Genomic DNA, 15,976 nt, shown 5'->3' with positions numbered 1-15,976 from the left:
GTGTAGCCAGACCAGTGGGGAGTACAATGGTAATGGGCTCCTGACAAAACATTTGTACATTTTGGTCACCATTTCACCCAACTTTCTGAGTCAAAAAGCCTTTTCGATCAGACATGTTAGCGAAATGAACAACTAGGTGGCCCTGGTTTTATTTTTCTCATAAATTCCCTGCCCTTTTCTATCGCTGAAGCGTTCAAGGGTTATACGCAGACATCACGCTTCATGCACTAAATATTATGGGGACCCTCGCAAACACATGTCAGAACTTCGACTGAATTTGTAAGTCGATTTTTCAACGAAACTAACCGCTAGGTAAATTCTGCACTAAAAGATTATTCTTAAATAACGATCGGTTTTCTGAAAAGGTTGGATAGTTGGTTGATTTTGTCACATAAATTCATCATGACCGGATGATATCAACAATCAGTTACACAGCGCGACAAAAAATGTTACCGGTAAGTCCTTACCATGTGGGGACCATCTAGTAACAAGTAGGCCCAAAAAAAATTACTTGCATTCGATCGAAACGCACTTACAAGACATTCATATTTTAAAATCACATCATTTACATTTGTTACGTGATATCGTGAGCAAAATATGTTACTGTCGAACTGAGTTATCGCAGTCTATCCGTCACAGGATACGATCGAAATGCACTCGTTGTCAGTCGTTCCTTTTAGCAAAGCTTCATCTCTTAAAGCTAACCTATAAACCAGATTTCAGCAGGGAGAAAAACAAACATTTCAGATCCGGCTACTTTGCGAATGTTCATACCTACGCAAGTACAGCTCCCGAACTTTTGCGAAATTTTAAACACTTCGCATTTCGTAAGCACACAGGAGTCAAAAGGGGGTCACAAGTCTTGTACCCGCTTTCCGGTGTTTATAATTTCGATCCCAAGCTGTCACTGATGGCGAGAGTTTAAGGTGACACTTCACGCGAGAAAAGTCTAGCAGCGTTTTTCATCCCAATTTGTAAAACAATACTCTTTGAGCCGAAAGCTATTCTAAACAGATATTTTACTGCAACGAACGACTAGGTGGCCCTGTTGTCATTATTTTGTCCAACAATACTGGAAAACAGCATTGCGCGGGAAATTTTGTGTTCAGAACATGTGGGGACTCTGGAACTACACTGAATTAGGTCGCTATAATCTCCCGGCCAAAAATTAACTGCATTCAGTATCGAAACGCACTTACTAGTCAGCGCCCTTTACAGCAAGGCTTCATCACCTACATTGATATTAAATCACATGAATGTTACATTTCAACTACGCCATCATGTGGCAGAATTTTCTGTTCTTGGGCTATTATTTACCGTTAAATTTTTTGTGTCAAATTTCCCGCCAATTTTTTACTGTAAAATCTGTTGTTGTCTTTCTTCTCTCTATCGCAGGATTCGATCGAAATGCACTCGTCTCTTCTTAGCAAGGTATCACCTCTTAAATGAATAATTTGGACAACATTGTGATAATCACGATTGATCCCTTTGCGCAAGAAATTCTGCCTAGTGTAGCCAGACCAGTGGGGAGTACAATGGTAATGGGCTCCTGACAAAACATTTGTACATTTTGGTCACCATTTCACCCAACTTTCTGAGTCAAAAAGCCTTTTCGATCAGACATGTTAGCGAAATGAACAACTAGGTGGCCCTGGTTTTTTTTTTCTCATAAATTCCCTGCCCTTTTCTATCGCTGAAGCGTTCAAGGGTTATACGCAGACATCACGCTTCATGCACTAAATATTATGGGGACCCTCGCAAACACATGTCAGAACTTCGACTGAATTTGTAAGTCGATTTTTCAACGAAACTAACCGCTAGGTAAATTCTGCACTAAAAGATTATTCTTAAATAACGATCGGTTTTCTGAAAAGGTTGGATAGTTGGTTGATTTTGTCACATAAATTCATCATGACCGGATGATATCAACAATCAGTTACACAGCGCGACAAAAAATGTTACCGGTAAGTCCTTACCATGTGGGGACCATCTAGTAACAAGTAGGCCCAAAAAAAATTACTTGCATTCGATCGAAACGCACTTACAAGACATTCATATTTTAAAATCACATCATTTACATTTGTTACGTGATATCGTGAGCAAAATATGTTACTGTCGAACTGAGTTATCGCAGTCTATCCGTCACAGGATACGATCGAAATGCACTCGTTGTCAGTCGTTCCTTTTAGCAAAGCTTCATCTCTTAAAGCTAACCTATAAACCAGATTTCAGCAGGGAGAAAAACAAACATTTCAGATCCGGCTACTTTGCGAATGTTCATACCTACGCAAGTACAGCTCCCGAACTTTTGCGAAATTTTAAACACTTCGCATTTCGTAAGCACACAGGAGTCAAAAGGGGGTCACAAGTCTTGTACCCGCTTTCCGGTGTTTATAATTTCGATCCCAAGCTGTCACTGATGGCGAGAGTTTAAGGTGACACTTCACGCGAGAAAAGTCTAGCAGCGTTTTTCATCCCAATTTGTAAAACAATACTCTTTGAGCCGAAAGCTATTCTAAACAGATATTTTACTGCAACGAACGACTAGGTGGCCCTGTTGTCATTATTTTGTCCAACAATACTGGAAAACAGCATTGCGCGGGAAATTTTGTGTTCAGAACATGTGGGGACTCTGGAACTACACTGAATTAGGTCGCTATAATCTCCCGGCCAAAAATTAACTGCATTCAGTATCGAAACGCACTTACTAGTCAGCGCCCTTTACAGCAAGGCTTCATCACCTACATTGATATTAAATCACATGAATGTTACATTTCAACTACGCCATCATGTGGCAGAATTTTCTGTTCTTGGGCTATTATTTACCGTTAAATTTTTTGTGTCAAATTTCCCGCCAATTTTTTACTGTAAAATCTGTTGTTGTCTTTCTTCTCTCTATCGCAGGATTCGATCGAAATGCACTCGTCTCTTCTTAGCAAGGTATCACCTCTTAAATGAATAATTTGGACAACATTGTGATAATCACGATTGATCCCTTTGCGCAAGAAATTCTGCCTAGTGTAGCCAGACCAGTGGGGAGTACAATGGTAATGGGCTCCTGACAAAACATTTGTACATTTTGGTCACCATTTCACCCAACTTTCTGAGTCAAAAAGCCTTTTCGATCAGACATGTTAGCGAAATGAACAACTAGGTGGCCCTGGTTTTATTTTTCTCATAAATTCCCTGCCCTTTTCTATCGCTGAAGCGTTCAAGGGTTATACGCAGACATCACGCTTCATGCACTAAATATTATGGGGACCCTCGCAAACACATGTCAGAACTTCGACTGAATTTGTAAGTCGATTTTTCAACGAAACTAACCGCTAGGTAAATTCTGCACTAAAAGATTATTCTTAAATAACGATCAGTTTTCTGAAAAGGTTGGATAGTTGGTTGATTTTGTCACATAAATTCATCATGACCGGATGATATCAACAATCAGTTACACAGCGCGACAAAAAATGTTACCGGTAAGTCCTTACCATGTGGGGACCATCTAGTAACAAGTAGGCCCAAAAAAAATTACTTGCATTCGATCGAAACGCACTTACAAGACATTCATATTTTAAAATCACATCATTTACATTTGTTACGTGATATCGTGAGCAAAATATGTTACTGTCGAACTGAGTTATCGCAGTCTATCCGTCACAGGATACGATCGAAATGCACTCGTTGTCAGTCGTTCCTTTTAGCAAAGCTTCATCTCTTAAAGCTAACCTATAAACCAGATTTCAGCAGGGAGAAAAACAAACATTTCAGATCCGGCTACTTTGCGAATGTTCATACCTACGCAAGTACAGCTCCCGAAATTTTGCGAAATTTTAAACACTTCGCATTTCGTAAGCACATAGGGGTCAAAAGGGGGTCACAAGTCTTGTACCCGCTTTCCGGTGTTTATAATTTCGATCCCAAGCTGTCACTGATGGCGAGAGTTTAAGGTGACACTTCACGCGAGAAAAGTCTAGCAGCGATTTGTAAAACAATACTCTTTGAGCCGAAAGCTATTCTAAACAGATATTTTACTGCAACGAACGACTAGGTGGCCCTGTTGTCATTATTTTGTCCAACAATACTGGAAAACAGCATTGCGCGGGAAATTTTGTGTTCAGAACATGTGGGGACTCTGGAACTACACTGCACTTACTAGTCAGCGCCCTTTACAGCAAGGCTTCATCACCTACATTGATATTAAATCACATGAATGTTACATTTTAACTACGCCATCATGTGGCAGAATTTTCTGTTCTTTGGCCAATATTTACCGTTAACTTTTTTGTGTCAAATTTCACGCCAATTTTTGTTGTTGTCTTTCTTCTCTCTATCGCAGGATTCGATCGAAATGCACTCGTCTCTTCTTAGCAAGGTATCACCTCTTAAATGAATAATTTGGACAACATTGTGATAATCACGATTGATCCCTTTGCGCAAGAAATTCTGCCAAGTGTAGGCAGACCAGTGGGGAGTACAATGGTAATGGGCTCCTGACAAAACATTTGTACATTTTGGTCACCATTTCACCCAACTTTCTGAGTCAAAAGCCTATGTGATCAGATATGTTACCGAAATAAACAACTAGGTGGCCCTGGTTTTGTTTTCTCATAAATTTCCGGTCGTTTTCTATCGCTGAAGTTTTTATGCATTATACGCAGACATCACGCTTCATTGCAGTAAATTTTATGGGGACCATCCCGAACACATGTCAGAGCTTCGACTGAATTTGTAAGTCGATTTTTACCCAAACTAACCGATAGGTAAATTCTGCACTAAAAAAAATTCTTAAATAACGATCACTTTTCTGAAAAGGTTGGATAGTTAGTTCACTTTGTTATATAAATTCATCATGATGATAATAATAACAATCCGTTACACAGCGCGACAGAAAATGTTACCGGTATGTCCAGACCATGTGGGGACCATCTAGTAACAAGTAGGCCCCAAAAAAAAGTACCTACATTCGATCAAAACGCACTCACTAGACATTCATATTTTAGAATGACATCATTTACATTTGTTACGTGATATCGTGAGCAAAATTTGTTACTGTCGAAGTTATCGCAGTCTATCTGTCACAGGATTCGATCGAAATGGACTCGTCCCTTATAGCAATGCTTCATCTATTAAAGCTATTATTTGGTCAGACTTTGTGATAATCGCAATTGCTACATTTGCCCTAGAAATTTTGCAGAGTGTAGCCAGACCACTAGTGAAACAGAACAGCTGCACATTTTGGTCACCATGCATTTCACCCGATTTTCCGAGTCGAAAAAGGCTTTTCGATCAGATACTTTACAGAAACGAGCAATTAGGTGGCCCTGGTTTTATTATCATTTTTTTTGAAAGATAAATTTCCTTCAGTTTTCTGTCGGCGACTTGTTCATTGTGACATTGTGTTATACGCACTGGTGGATGTCGAGAAAATACAAATCCGGTTTTTCGTCACAGTTTTATCCGAATTTCTGAGTCAAATTGTTCGCCTAAACTAACGACTAGGTAAATTATGAACACTTCAGCCTATAACATAGCGATCTGTTTTCATAAAAGGCTCCTTAGTTTCACTTCACAGCATAAAATTCACCATAATAATCACAGCAATCAGTTCATTACACTGCGTGAAAACGTTTTGTGTTCAGACCCTTGTGGGGACCTTATTTAACAGTAGGCTCTAAATCCCCCAAAACGTATTCAACAGGACAACGTAGCGCAGAGAATTAACAACTAAGGGTCCTTAGGAACATAAGGATTTATAGCTCACCCGTATAGCCTAGCTCAGCGTTCCTCGTGAACTGCTCTGCTGTGTGGTACATGTAATGCGTCACCGAACCGACAACAAAAAAATTCTAGCCAAAATACTTGGCAGTAGAGATAATTCACTGTCACGAAGTAACATTTTGCACTTGGTTCAGATCTTATCTACATTAATGGAACAGGTATTTATATGCATGGGGACTCGAATAAAGCATTATCTTAGTAAATCCATTGATAAATTCATTGCAATGTCTCAGATAAAAAAAAGTCCTTTCATCTTTCTTATCTTTGAACAAGTTTCAATCGCCTTTGGTCCCCTTAATTTTCCATTGCTCCAGAATCGGAGAAGTGGGGACCGTACTATACAAACAAAAAAAAATTCTCCTTTAATCTTTCTTATCTTTGAAAGTTCACCGGCTGGCGGTTGCGTTGGTCCTCTTAAGTCCGTAGCATGTTTTCACAACATTGGCTCACGGACACACAAGATAACATTAAAGTCAAACGGAACAAACTGAGCCGTCAGCCAAAAACAAACCGCCAGTGAACGTTGAGTCAACCTATTTAGCTAATGGAAGCATTTTCAGCCCTTTACCACCTTTTCCTTCACATGTGGCTGTTTTGGCTTGCATTGTTTTCCTTATCAGCAAAGCAAAATTAACCAATGGTTCACTCTTCCTTCTAAAAGTAATTAAGCTGCGAGAACAATATGTAAACCTTGATCAAAATGACGTGAAAAGAAATTTTCGTTATTAACTCAGAAGAACACGACGGTTCGTTTAGGACGTGTTTTACAGATAATACTAGACATTTCTTTGGCGAAACATAATTTATTGTTTAGAGTATGAAACTAGTATCAGTTATTCGAGATTATAAAACGGCGCTCGAGTTAAATTGACTTCGAGAATACGAATGCAGCAACAATATTGTTCTGCAGGGAATAAACGTTTGAGACTAACAAATCGTTTCAAAAACCTTTACAAGAACCACCATCAAACTAGCATCGAAAAGCGATCTCCTGCGATGAAGTGACCGGCCTAGCATCACCAGATTGAAGCAGGGAGAAAATCAAACATTTTAGATCCAGCTACTGTGCGAATGTTCATACCTGCACATGTACAGCTCCCAATTTTTTTTTGCGAGATTTTAAGCACTTCGCGTTTCGTAAGCACACAGGGGTAACAAGTCATGTACCCGCTTCCCGGTGTTTATAATCCGGATCCTAAGCTGACTCACGGCGAGAGTTTGAGGTGACACTTCAAGCGAGAAAAGTCTAGCAGCGCTTTTCATCACAATTTGTAAAACAAGACTTTTGGAGCTGAAAGCTATTCTAAACAGATATTTTACTGCAACGAACGACTAGGGGGCTCTGTTGTCATTTGTCCAATAATAGAAAACAGCATTGCGCGAGACAATTTTGTGTTCAGAACATGTGGGGACTCTGGAACTGCACTGAATTAGGCCGCTATATCTCCCGGCCAAAAATTACCTGCGTTCAGTATCGAAACGCACTTACTAGTTAGCGCCCTTTACAGAAAGGCTTCATCACCTACATTGATATTAAATCACATGAATGTTACATTTTAATTACGCCATCGTGTGGCAGAATTTTGTGTTCTTGGGCCATTATTTACCGTCAAATTTTTTGTGTCAAATTTCCCGCCAATTTTTTACTGTAAAATCTGTTGTTGTCTTTCTTCTCTCTATCGCAGGATTCGATCGAAATGCACTCGTCTCTTCTTTGCAAGGTATCACCTCTTAAATGAATAATTTGGACAACATTGTGATAATCACGATTGATCCCTTTGCGCAAGAAATTATGACTAGTGTAGCCAGACCAGTGGGGAGCTTACGAATGATAAAACAAAATATTTGTACATTTTGGTCACCATTTCACCCAACTTTCTGAGTCAAAAAGCCTTTTTGATCAGATATGTTAGCGAAATGAACAACTAGGTGGCCCTGGTTTTATTTGTCTCATAAATTCCCTGCCCTTTTCTATCGCTGAAGCGTTCATGCATTATACGCAGATATCACGCTTCATGCACTAAATATTATAGGGTCCCTCGCCAACACATAATAATAATAATAATAATAATAATAATAATAATAATAATAATAATAAGAAGAAGAAGAAGAAGAAGAAGAAGAAGAAGAAGAAGAAGAAGAAGAAGAAGAAGAAGAATCGTTATTGTGCTCTATTGTGCTTACAGATGTCTGAACTTCGACTTAGCTCTTTTTCACCTTACCTCAGTCCTATATGTAGAGTCTTCTTTTCTATTTGCCATGTTCCTGACTCCCACCCTCTTTTTCGATTACTCCTGCTCGCATTTTGTACTTTTTATCTGGCTGCCCACATTTGTGCGACTCCCGCTATCCGCCTTTAGGGCTCTCGCCTGATTACATGTATAAAGGACACCAAAAGGAGTGAGTTAAGGCGACATTCAAATGAATCAGGTTTCCCTCAAAGCATACTATAAATGCAATAACACAGGGAAGAAGGAATATACAAAAGGATTCTTAGAGAAGCTGTTCGATGGTTTTACTTAATATGTTTGTGTTAACTTAAACAATCTTTTAACATATTGAAATATGTTAATTAGCGAGGGCTTTGTACAGGAACAGAAAAGTTTCACTTTGTGCAAGTACTATTTTGGAAAAGAGGTCAAGAGAGAGTAGAGAAGAGTAAAGAAGAGAGAGTAGCAACTTCTGTCATATTTGTAGTAATAATCATTATCTGAACCACCTCGAGTTACGGAAACTGGTAGTAAGTTACTGGACTCAATTATTACCAACTTTGCGCTCTTTTTGTACAATCATTGTTTTATTTTTGCCAAAATTGGAGCTTCTCTTATAGAGAGGGATTGTTAAACGCACAGGTTTGGGATTTGTCGAATCAAAGGTCAAGGCATTAATAATCATACTTTTTTGTCTTTATTCGTTCTGATCAATGTAAACATCAATACCATCAACAGGATATGCCGGAGGGTATCCCTATCGAGGGTATCTCCTTATTAAATCAAAGCAATTCAACTCAAATCAAATGTTAGTTTTTGATGAGAGGGGAAAACCGGAGTACTCGGGGAAAAATCTAACCCGCGATCAGGCCATTGGCGATTGGTGGAAGGCGAGTGCTCTGACACTGCGCCAATCCTACTCTACAGAGTTGTGACTGGTAGAGATGCCTATAGACGACTGTAATGATGTTCACGCTGCTTACCGGGCCTTGTTTCAGCGATTCGCAAAACTGTTGATAAAAAACATCTGTTAGAAGACTGTGTCTATCCGTCCAAAGTACAAACCGTTAATGAATGGCGACGTTCGAAATGCGATTGCTAAAATTAACAAAGAGTTCGTTTGGGTCATCCAAGTCAATTGGATCATCCAACTCAGTTGGATCATCCAAGTCAATTGAGTCAGTTGTGTCCTTAAAGTCAGTTGGATCATCCAAGTCAATTGGATTATCCAAGTCAGTTGGATCATCCTTGTCAATTACGTCATCCAAGTCAATTGAGTCATTTGGGTTGTTAAGGCCTTTTTAGTCCTTGTGACCTTTGCTTTTGACCATTGACCTTAAAACTTGGTGACCATGTAGTCCTTGACGGTTTAACTTAGGTCAAGGGGGGAAGTGATCAGAGATCAAAAGCCAGGAGAGTCAAAAGTGACTTTTTTCTGGGTCAGAATGCCTCTCAACAAATTTGAAGTTGGGAACATGTTCTTAGAGAGGATGATGAGGAAGAGATCGCCAGATTAGCACTTGTGGCCTTTGCTTTTAACTTGTGACCTTGAAACTTGGTGACCGTATTGCCCTTGACGAGTGGACTTAGCTCAATAAGTAAAAAGGTCAAAGGTTAAAAGCAAAGGTCATATGGCATATTTTTCTTCCTCCTAACCTTTGGTTTTGACCTTTCACCTTGCCGCTAAAGTATAGTAGGCTTCTTTATGCTGTTAACATCTCCTCCAATTTTCATGGTCATTGATTAAAACCCGAGCTCAGGAGAGTAAAAAGTAGTTTTTTTCTAGGAAAAGATACGATGCGTTTTTAGTTCCTGCGACCTTTGCTTTTGACCGTTGGCCCTGAAGCTTGGTGACCATAAAATCCTTCACGGTTGAACCTAGGTCAAGGAGGAAATCAGTCAAAGGTCAAAAGCCATGGACGTGGCTTTTATTTTTCTTTCCCCTGACCTTTGGTTTTGACATTTGACCTTGTTGCTAACGTATGTTAGGCTTCTTTATGCTGTTAACGTCTCATCCAATTTTCATGGTCATTGATTAAAATTCAAAACCAGGAGAGTCAAAAGTGCCTTTTATATATGGGTCAGAATGCCTCTTCACAAATTTGAAGTTGGGAACATGTCCTTAGAGAGGATGATGTGAAAGAGAGCGCCAGATTAGCACTTGTGACCTTTGCTTTTAACTTGTGACCTTGAAACTTGGTGACCGTATTGCCCTTGACAAGTGGACTTAGTTCAGGAGGTAAAAAGGTCAAAGGTTAAAAGCAAAGGTCATGGGGCATATTTTTCTTCCTCCTGACCTTCAGTTTTGACTTTTCACCTTGTCGCTAAAGTATAGTAGGCTTCTTTATGCTGTTAACGTCTCCTCCAATTTTCATGGTCATTGATTAAAACCCGAGCTCAGGAGAGTGAAAAGTAGTTTTTTTCTAGGAAAAGATACGATGCGTTTTTAGTCCCTGTGACCTTTGCTTTTGACCGTTGGCCTTGAAACTTGGTGACCATATAGTCCTTCACGATTGAACTTAGGTCAAAGAGGAAATCAATCAAAGGTCAAAAGCCATGGACGTGGCTTTTATTTTTCTTTCCCCTGACCTTTGGTTTTGACATTTGACCTTGTTGCTAACGTATGTTAGGCTTCTTTATGCTGTTAACGTCTCATCCAATTTTCATGGTCATTGATTAAAATTCAAAACCAGGAGAGTCAAAAGTGCCTTTTATATGGGTCAGAATGCCTCTTCACAAATTTGAAGTTGGGAACATGTCCTTAGAGAGGATGATGTGAAAGAGAGCGCCAGATTAGCACTTGTAACCTTGAAACTTGGTGACCGTATTGCCCTTGACGAGTGGACTTAACTCAGGGGGTAAAAAGGTCAAAGGTTAAAAGCAAAGGTCGTGGGGCATATTTTTCTTCCTCCTGACCTTTGGTTTTGACCTTTCACCTTGTCGCTAAGGTATGGTAGGCTTCTTTATGCTGTTAACATCTCCTCCAATTTTCATGGTCATTGATTAAAACCCAAGCAGGAGAGTGAAAAGTAGTTTTTGTCTGGGTCAGAATGTCTCTTCACAAATTTGAAGTTGGGAACATGTCCGTAGAAGGGATGATGAGAAAGAACGGGCAAGATTAGCATAATTAATTTGCACTAATCTGCAAAATGGAAGTCACCATGATACGTTTTGTCTGGGTTGGAATGCCACTTTTCGCCAATGTGGAGTTAGCAACGACGAGAAAGGCCGGGTAGTTTACCGATCTGCATCAATCTGCCAATTTTCACCAATTTGGAAAATACGTAAGGCATGTCTTTAAAGACAGTGACGCGAAAGTGCGGGCTACATTCGTACAATTTTGTTGGATCGGCAAAATGGGCCATTCTACGAAAGACCATGATGACAAAGCCCCGGCAAGATTAACACAAATCGTCACTTTCATTTGGGATAAAGTAGGCTTCTGGAGAGTTACGCTATAAGAAATTGGACCGAAATAGTATTTTCTTGTCGCATTTCCGAAATCGACCGTTCCGTAAAATTATCCCACTTCTCTTAAATTTAGACTGTCTGTTCCAAGACATTTTAATTCAACGAAAACGTTTAGTTTTTACACGAGCACAGGTTAAATTAAGCTCAGTCAGGATAACAACGTGTATTTACATTGTAAATGTAAACAAGAGCAAAATCACCGACACTTGTTATCAGTTCATCCGTGATACGAGTCATTTTGCTTGTTTTGAAATTTGTCGAATAGACGAATTTTTATATAAGAGGTATTGGGGTTGATAGATCGGAAGTTTTAACGGTCGGTTCTAACAAATAGATTCCATTTGGCCGTGCGCGCCCTATTGCTGAACGTGGAGAAGACGTCAAAATATGGCAAGAACAAAGAAGTACGCTAATGAACCGCATTTTGGCATCTTCTATGCGGTACACACGGTCCCCGAATGGAATGAATTTGTTATATACCTTAATGCTAAGATTCTCTAAAGTGAGCTTCATAACAAGTGCTTTCACAAACGTTGTAAACTGTAAAGAACTTCTTAGGATGAAGAAGTTGCAAATTAGCATACTGAACTTCAAAGAAGTTTGGAAACAGCTTTCTCAAAGTAACCTTTATTCTACTAGCACATTTCTGCTTCCAAAAAATCGACCGCGTGATGTTGTTCATCGTCGACTATTCCTGCATTTTCTCACAGACAAACGTGGGGACAGATTTCATCCGTTTTGTCTGACGACAAACATTCTAGCTTGTTAGCACACAAAAGGCCCTATATCCCATTGATCTGTTCCAAGACGTTTTGTTTGTTGTTGTCTCGGACGACAAGCAAATTTTCGGGAAAAAATAACTTCGTCCTGCCACAGTGACGACATTCGTGCGTGCGTCTGTACTATAATCACCCACTTCTCTAGACCAATCCTAAGCGAGGTTTTCACTCTTAATTGCAGGAAATATGGTAAATACCTGGAAAGTTGAATAGACTATTACAATTCTTACCGTGTACTTATTAATATATGTTATTGTGTTTAAGGCGGACGAGCAGCCCCCTAGTAGGGTAAGTGCAATGGCTGTAGGACATAACATCTAATTGCGAAGAAGTGCAATACCAGAGAGAAGGGTCCGCACACAAACAGGGGGACATCGGTGCCAATTGCGCTGGGGAGTCGAACCCCACCCCTTTAACAAAAAAATCTGCAAACATTGTGCCACAAAGGCACGCAAAACGGAAACAAAAATCATCGCACAGTAGACCAACAAAGGACACCAAGCGCTAGCAATCTTACGAAACGGATACAAACAAAAACATTACGAATAGTTACTAAACAGTGTGTACAACCGGTGAAGGCGACACAGAAAGCAAATATTAACAAATGACAAAAACAATAACATTACAAGTGTTGACGAGCAAAGGAAGCAACATCCCAGTTGCTTCCCCGACAATCAAACATCACAGTTAACAAAGCTGCACAGTCATATGATTGTCGATGGGATAGAGCATGCCAGATAGGATGTTTTGGTTGATTGGCATAACTAACAATGCACGTCGCCCGGGAGAAGGCTGAGTATGAAAACCAGTAAGAAGTGTTGGAAGTGACTTTGAGAACAGGGCTGGAGGATGACTACTGTCCCAAGCTTGGACCTATCTTACGCAGGTTTCCACTTAAAAGGTAATAAAGGAAAGATTGGCGTAGGTGTCATCCTGCAAACCTAGCACGGTCTGGCTGGCATGTACAAATTGGTCTAAGCTCTCCTGCTGCCCCAATAACACTTCGGCACCATGGAGGCCATGTCGATGAGTATCCACCAAGACAATAGAGCAGTTTTCGATGGGCATAAAGAGGACCGTCTTCTCGTTAGCTATTAGCAAGGCAGCATGGCCGTGGTTACGGGTACACAACTTTCGTAACTGGAACAACAAAATTTGGGCGCATGTTCATCAAAAACGCTTACCGGCAAAGGGAGGTCAACAGAAGCACTGACACTTCGCTCTACAATGATAGCAGCCTCCGCTGCTGACAGGAAACGCTGTGGCAAGCTATGGCGACAACTATCGTAAAACCGGTTGCCAATTCTGATCGCAGAACACATAAGCACAACCCACAGCGGAGATAACAGAGGCACTGATTGCAGGTCAAGGCGCTGACAGTATACTTCATGAGCAAAGATGAGCGCAATGACACTGCAAGCATAGCTACCATTACGCCCGTCGAGTGTTGATTGGCTAATCTCTACAGGAAATTTCCATTCTATCAGGTTGCTATGCGGCAGATTTTCCCCAGTGACTTCAAGATCCTCCCCTGCGGTGGGCTGATCGATGTCTACACGTTCGTCATCAGAAATTGCACCATTATCGACATCGTCCTCGACATCATCATCATCTTCCTCTTCGTTTTCACCATCTTGGATATCAAGGGATTCCTCGAAGCTGATACCTGACAGAGCGGCTTTGAATGAGGTTGCTGCACTGACCAGTTGAAGTTTACAGAACGCGATCCCCTTTTTGACACACGCCAACTTTCCTTCAATTACTCTTGTGTTCTGAGACTCAGTTGTTTACCTGGCTATCTCCACCTAAACGTAAAAGAGTAAAAAAAAATCTTTATTAGCCAAAATGATTTCCAGCTAGAGACAAGTGCTAAAAGGTTTTGCAATTCTTAGCATACACTTTCTGACTGCACAGACTCTTCACCAGGCTCGAGCGGCATCTCAACGTCAAATTCACGGGGAGGATCTTGAAAAACTGGGAGAAAAAAAAGAAGAAAAGCAGTTGGAAATATATATTTCATTCAAAGACAATGCTACTCAACATGAATGTAAAACATTGAATTCATTTGAATCAAACTGGCTAACTGTCGAGGCTGTCCTTCAACTCATCTGCAATCCTCTGAAACTGAGGCATAGCAACCTCCATGTAGAATTTTATGAAGTGGGCCATCTCCATTTTGACCAGGGAAACTTCTTCCTCCCATCGCTTTGTCATTTCAAACTTTTCAACGACTAATCTCTTGATACGTACTGGTGTATCTATAGGAACATAAATAATTGAAAAAAGAGAGAAAGAGCGAAGTTTAGCACCCTATTTAAGTAAAAACGGTTGTATTGCTATGAGGGCTATAACAAGCAATAAGCCTAATTGACAAGGGCCTGGTCAACCATGGTAATTGGTCAGGTAAGTTGTTACCCTGTAATATGAGTACCGATGACTGTGACACCGATACAACTCATGATAAGTGGTTCCAACACTTTAGACACAAACAAACTTGTAGTGCAGAGGCAGGACGGTGTACGGAACTTGTTAACGACATTCATCGACAAGATCTGCAATAATGTCGAAATCGAACCACGCCTTCAACCCCTGGACAACGAGCGATTTAATTTGAGGAGCGCTGTTACAAGTTCTGAGGCAAGGTTGGACATCAAAGCTGGAGGTTTCTGGGCGAGAGGAGTTACGGCATTTTTTGATGTTAGAGTTACGCACGTCAACTCCAAATGTTACCAGAGCAAGCCAACATCGGAAGTGTTCAAAGAGCAAGAAGAAGGAAGAAGCGCAAGTACCAGCGGCGGGTGTTAGATGTAGAAATGGCTTCGTTTACGCCTTTAGTGTTTGGAACCAATGGCGGAATGGGAAACGAGTGTCAGCGGTTCTTAAAGCATCTCGCAGATAAGATAGCTCAGAAAGACACCGAGCCTTATCATGTTGTAATCACTTGGCTCAGGACACAGATCTCGTTTGAATTCTTAAGATCGGTACATGCATGCGTCAGAGGTTCGCGAACGCCGTTTCGTAGCAAGATAGAGCAATCATTAGACTGTGAAATAAATGTCGCTATGCGGATATCTGACTCTATCGTGTCTATATGCTTTTATACTTAGGGGTTTTTATGGACACTGGTTTAGCCGTCATTAGCATAATTCGATTGTATGATCTTGATGTCTCTGCATGATGGAATTCTTTATTTTATGGAATTTTGAACTTTTATTATTATTTATATCTATTTCCTCTTCCTTTATGTATCTTTTATCTATTTTTTAGAATTTTTAAATGAATAGTGTTTTTACAATTTGCTTGGTATATGTTAATAAAGAGATTATTATTTTTATAATAATAATAATAATAATAATAATAATAATAGTAATAATAACAAAATAGTAATTATGATTATCATTTTTAGTCTGAGACACAGGGTCACCTTTTGTAAAACAGCTCCTGCACTTCCTGTAGTAACTATTTCTTTAGAAGTAGAGCAGCATAATGGCGCCCCATCATAAGTCCCCTTAACTAGGTTCACAGAACACACACTTTGAGCCCTCACTAGAAGGTAAAAAAACAAAAGCTCCAAAAGAATTTTTTTAACCTCAAAGCGCATTTAGAGGTGCCCCCCCAAAAAGCCATAACATACTTATATAATTAAGACAGTTTCAGGAAACTGACAAGATGTGAAAGGATTCCAGGTTCACTAAAAATCCTTGAGCAAGATAATTATTAATTCTTAGACCAAAGGGGAAC

The 15,976-nt window shown here is 40.0% G+C and overlaps 3 protein-coding genes across 3 annotated transcripts in view; 1 reads left to right on the top strand and 2 right to left on the bottom strand.

The window, feature by feature from the left end:
* LOC146467438 (cyclic GMP-AMP synthase-like receptor 1) overlaps positions 1–15,976 on the bottom strand; it is an 88,122-nt gene that overhangs the window by 57,229 nt on the left and 14,917 nt on the right. The gene's annotated exons all lie outside the window — the stretch shown is intronic.
* Positions 1–15,976, top strand: part of LOC146467441 (coatomer subunit epsilon-like) — a 63,800-nt gene that overhangs the window by 45,512 nt on the left and 2,312 nt on the right. The gene's annotated exons all lie outside the window — the stretch shown is intronic.
* Positions 12,068–14,410, bottom strand: LOC146467442 (uncharacterized). Its single transcript, XM_085125913.1, has 4 exons — positions 14,320–14,410; positions 14,133–14,209; positions 13,420–14,013; positions 12,068–12,432 (listed from the first exon to the last, which is right to left on the bottom strand). Exons 1-4 carry the CDS (start codon positions 14,408–14,410, stop codon positions 12,388–12,390), a joined length of 807 nt encoding a protein of 268 aa, XP_084982039.1. The 3' UTR covers positions 12,068–12,387.

This window comes from Pavona decussata, unplaced genomic scaffold, assembly GCF_977016875.1.
Source record: "Pavona decussata unplaced genomic scaffold, jaPavDecu1.1 SCAFFOLD_136, whole genome shotgun sequence".
Classification (NCBI taxonomy): Eukaryota; Metazoa; Cnidaria; class Anthozoa; order Scleractinia; family Agariciidae; genus Pavona; species Pavona decussata.
The sequence above is the reverse complement of the archived record's forward strand: the minus strand, read 5'-3'. Positions and strand labels throughout refer to the sequence as shown.